The following is a 4,337-nucleotide window of genomic DNA, read 5'->3' as shown; positions in this document are numbered from 1 at the left end:
ACTTATATGATCAGTGACTACATTCCTATAGGTTTAAGTAGACACATCATTAGCTGATATATGGGAAAATATGCATTTAGCTGTTTTTGTAGGACACAGACGTCCTTAGGTTGATAGCAAGCTGGAGGAAAATACAAGAAGTCAAAACCTAAACATCATCATCATCATCATCATAAAGAGGAAGAATCCAATACACTAAGACTTCTAATGCAGGGAATAATACAACATCCAATCAGACTGAACACGCATGCACCAACAAGGATACCAGTGTTTCCTCGCAGTAGCGATGAATGGGCATAAAATTACATCTGTAGCACGACGAGGTTCATACCTCAGCGATGGCTTTCACCACCTCCACCTCCAAATGCGTGTCGGGCCGTCCCATTAAACTGCAGCCATTTTCGGCACAAAGTTTTCTGATATTTCTTGCAGAAAATCCTCTTCTGCCGCCGCTTTCTTGTGAAATTCGCGCAGAGGTTTCTGCAGAGGAAAGGCCTTGTTTAGCCATGGCTAAAATAATGTGTCTGTAAGGTTCCAGGGACATTTTGGTTGGCGCGCCGCTCTGACAGGAACTAGGCTATCTTCTTCTTCTTCCTGGCTGCTGGATTCCACCGTTCGCCCAAACGCGAGGTTATTATAGATAAAGAACAGTAGGTGGCGACAATCCTGCAGCCGGTATCAGCAGCAGGTCTCCATTACATAAAAGAAGAAGAAGAAAACAATGATAACATCCGGTCTGTGGACACGAGAAAACTCTCTTTTTTTGTATTTGAAAACGAAAATCAAAGAAGCACTCTTTTTAAAAAAATTTTATATCAGCGTTTGAAGGAAAATTCAAATACTGTCTTATAATTATAGTCTTTACGAATTTGAAGAAATTGAATCTGAAGTTTCAAGTAACAGTGTAACACAGTGTAATAAAAATAATTGAAAAAAATACCGGTAGTTTCAGAATGACAAAAACACAAAGAGTGTTTTGAATTAATTTATTTGGGAACATTTTTGTTCAGGGTCCAGAGTATACCGATTCTGGTATTTACGACACTTCGAGGAAATCCGTGAAGGCAGCATGGATGCACCTGAATCATATCTGTTGACAGAGAACAGCATCACGTTCAGAGCTACAAGTGGATCGCGTTTAACGTCCAGTTTTCTTTCATAATAATAATAAGTGTTTTAAACATGAAGAGACCCCCGAGGCTTCTTCATTAACGCTGAGCTAACCGTTGAGTACTGTTACTCTCCTGGTGGTGGATTAGACTGGTCGCACATGTAAAGCTGGAGACTTTTCGAGGTAATGTCAGAACATGTTTTCATTTTTCTCGGCGGCCGTGAAATCTTCAGTTAAACATGTATTCAAAGAATATCTCTGCTGTAAAGTGAAATGCGTGGAAAGTGAGCTGAAGTGGGTCGTAAGTGTACTCTTCATGTGTGACAATTTGGTGTTACTTTGTAATTATATCACAACCACAGCTATGTTTAGCAGCCAGGCTCACATGCTAGCTGCACTTTGTCCCCCCCTAGCTTGTTTCGAGCTGGGTTTAGATCACCACACCTGGAATTTACATCCAACTGTCGTCTCACTCACACTACTCTTGAATGTGTCTCTTCCTCCAGGGCTGGGTTACAGACATGCACCCACCATCTCGACAGGGCTATGTATCCATAAGCTTTGCTGGACAAGGAAGTTACAATAACAGTAAGCAGTGGAGGAGGCAGTCCTGCTGGAGGGTAAGTGGGTTGTATCAGTGAGCTGCTCATAAATGGATTTCCTTTTCTCCTCTCATCCTCACAATGCTCTGGTTACCCCCCCCCCCCCCCCCCCCCCCCCCACACACACACCCCTGCTAAGACCTGATAACATTACTATTGTGTCCCACTTTTTCCATGGCTGGCTTTAGCTGCTGATGCTCTCCAGTGTATCTGCTGAAAAAGATATGGTGAATGTGAAGAATGCATGATCTGCTTCTTTTCTGTGCCATAATGTAGAGTTGGGTATGTGTGGGTGTGTTTATTATCAGCTCATACAACAGCTTTACGAGTGTTAAATTGTTAAATGTGTTAAATTAAAAAAAAATTGTAGGTTTGAAAAAGTTATGCATGTATTTTATTTGTTAAAGCTCAGAGTTCATAGGTATACCTGTGGTACCATTTTCAAATTGTGCATTTAGAAACTTAATTTATGTCTTCTATACTAATTGTATACTTCATGCCTCTGTGCTTATTGTGTACTGATACGTACACAATATATGTACTAATTGAAGAGCTGAGTGTATGGGTGGAATGATGGTGCTACAACAGAGTGTGATAGTGTAGGACCTTTGCTCCATTCTTAAAGGGAGGCCCAGAGTCAGGTGTGAATGGGAAGCCCAAGCTACAATGTCAGCACAGCAATTTGATTCTTCAGAATGGGCTAACATTGCCTCTAAATGTGTGTTATCAAGTTTAACAGGACATGAACAGTGTTGATAGTGGTGTGTGAATGATCTCATCATGTTCAGGCAGCCTAAGGTGTTCTGGTAATGTACACCATTATTATTACTGTTCATCAGACCAAAAGACTGCATGGTGTAATTAACATGAGCAACAATATGTTATGAAATAAGCCAGTCACAGTACATAGTGCGGGACAGGGCATAGTATTTATGTATGACTGGCTTCACTGGGTTAAGGTCTGTCATTAGAAAGCTGATGGGGAAATAAGTTCTTAGCTGAAACAGCAGTCAAGTTAGTTTATTTATAGACAAACACTGGCCAAACTTCTGTACACAGAGATGAAATTAGGTTTCTTGAACATTTATTGTTCAAGACCACAGATTAATTCAGTTTGAGTTATAAGACCTGTCAGTCAAGTTGCTTGTTTGGACAAGAAAAAGCATATCAATTCTTCAGAAACTGGCCTTATTCCTCATCTCCCTCTCTTCTTTGTGCCTGCAGAAGTGGAAGCAGCTGTCCAGGCTGCAGCGAAGCCTCATCCTCTTCATCCTCATCCTTTTGTTTATTTGTGGAATTGCTTCCTATCCTACTGTTACTGAACACCTCAGAGGTAAGGCTATAGGTACATCAAACATCTCCCACGGGATCTTATGTCTCAAGCACTGGCATGCTGTCAGGGCCTCTTGGCAGCTGGAGTTGCTAAATGGCAACAGAATAATTAGTCTTTTATCTTGTTTAAGTAAAGTATAGATAAGTAAGCAAACACTTGTATGCAACTGAAAACAGAGAAAAGCCCAAACTCTTACACATGCCATAATTACTATTTTTATTCTCAGTGTTCGGTTTAAGTCCATGAAATCAGTAACACCTTAGCATACTTTATAAATCATTCATCAGTTTGACATGTTGCTTTGAGTTTCTAATTGTGACCTTCAGTAACAGATTCACACTCAGTGTTTTTGTATGTGTGTTAAGGCCTTACAGATGGAGAGCGAGACACAGACAGTAACAGCATCCTGAGACCTGCCATCCCCCATGTACTGCCTGAGCCTGTCAAACACGGCCCCCCAGCACTAACTGAACAGCCCTCCCAGGTTTTTAAATCTCACCTTATGTTCTCTTAAGCTCGTCAAGTACATCAAAGAGGTTGATGTACTTGGATGTGGAAAACTTTCCTTTGCTGTTTTTAAATTGGGTATTAATGTTGATTTAGACTGACTGGTTGTGATATTTAGTATCAGTAGCATCACAGAGAAGTACAGAATTTCAAGTTATTCAGTTTTTGAGTTGGGTGCTGAGGTCAGGCTTAGCATTTTATTAGGAACACAACCCTCAGGGGCAATTTGGGATTTTGTTTTGCCCGAGGACACTTCGACATACAGACTGAAGGAGCCGGGGATCAAACCCCAGACCTTTCGATTAGTGGACGACCCATTTACCTCCTGAGCCACCGCCTCAGTTCTTTGTGGCATGGACTCTACAATATTTTGGAAACCTGAAATCCAAGTATATTCTTTTTACATTCTGTATTTCACCAACCTCCTTCAACCTAAGCTAAGATGGTGACTTCACCATACATAAAAAAAAACATCCAAGGCTGCTTAGAACTTTAGATAATTTTAGCCTCAGAGTGAAAGTCTAAGTACATGAGTGGAATGGCAGCTGGTAGTTATTTTAAGCGTAATCACCACTCTGAACAGACAACGGGAAGATGCAGGGCAGACTTATAGGAACAAGGTACTGTATATCATCTAAAATTGAACTGGTTTCCCTTTTGAAGTAACACACAGTACAACAGTAAACTGAAAAGCTCAGTGCTGTCAGTACTAGGTAAGTAATGGTGGCCCACTAGAAGATGTACTGTGTACCTTACATTATGGACATACGCAGATCAGCCACAA

At 40.9% G+C, this 4,337-nt stretch overlaps 1 protein-coding gene across 1 annotated transcript; it reads left to right on the top strand.

The window, feature by feature from the left end:
- The first annotated feature begins 1,194 nt into the window (after positions 1 to 1,194).
- LOC121184956 (endoplasmic reticulum mannosyl-oligosaccharide 1,2-alpha-mannosidase-like) lies at positions 1,195 to 3,560 on the top strand. Its single transcript, XM_041042889.1, has 4 exons — positions 1,195 to 1,294; positions 1,618 to 1,731; positions 2,938 to 3,046; positions 3,412 to 3,560. Exons 2-4 carry the CDS (start codon positions 1,633 to 1,635, stop codon positions 3,558 to 3,560), a joined length of 357 nt encoding a protein of 118 aa, XP_040898823.1. The 5' UTR covers positions 1,195 to 1,294; positions 1,618 to 1,632.
- Positions 3,561 to 4,337: the final 777 nt, after the last annotated feature.

This window comes from Toxotes jaculatrix, chromosome 7, assembly GCF_017976425.1.
Source record: "Toxotes jaculatrix isolate fToxJac2 chromosome 7, fToxJac2.pri, whole genome shotgun sequence".
Classification (NCBI taxonomy): domain Eukaryota; kingdom Metazoa; phylum Chordata; class Actinopteri; family Toxotidae; genus Toxotes; species Toxotes jaculatrix.
Note: the sequence above shows the minus strand (reverse complement) of the source record. Positions and strands in the feature narration are given on the sequence as shown.

What these genes read in the sequence shown, in the direction of transcription:
- LOC121184956 (XM_041042889.1), top strand. Translation starts at nt 1,633, where the DNA reads ATGCACCCACCATCTCGACAGGGCTATGTATCCATAAGCTTTGCTGGA. An exon ending in GGAGGCAGTCCTGCTGGAGG is followed by an intron (nt 1,732 to 2,937) that starts GTAAGTGGGTTG and finishes TTGTGCCTGCAG; the next exon opens with AAGTGGAAGCAGCTGTCCAG. An exon ending in TGTTACTGAACACCTCAGAG is followed by an intron (nt 3,047 to 3,411) that starts GTAAGGCTATAG and finishes ATGTGTGTTAAG; the next exon opens with GCCTTACAGATGGAGAGCGA.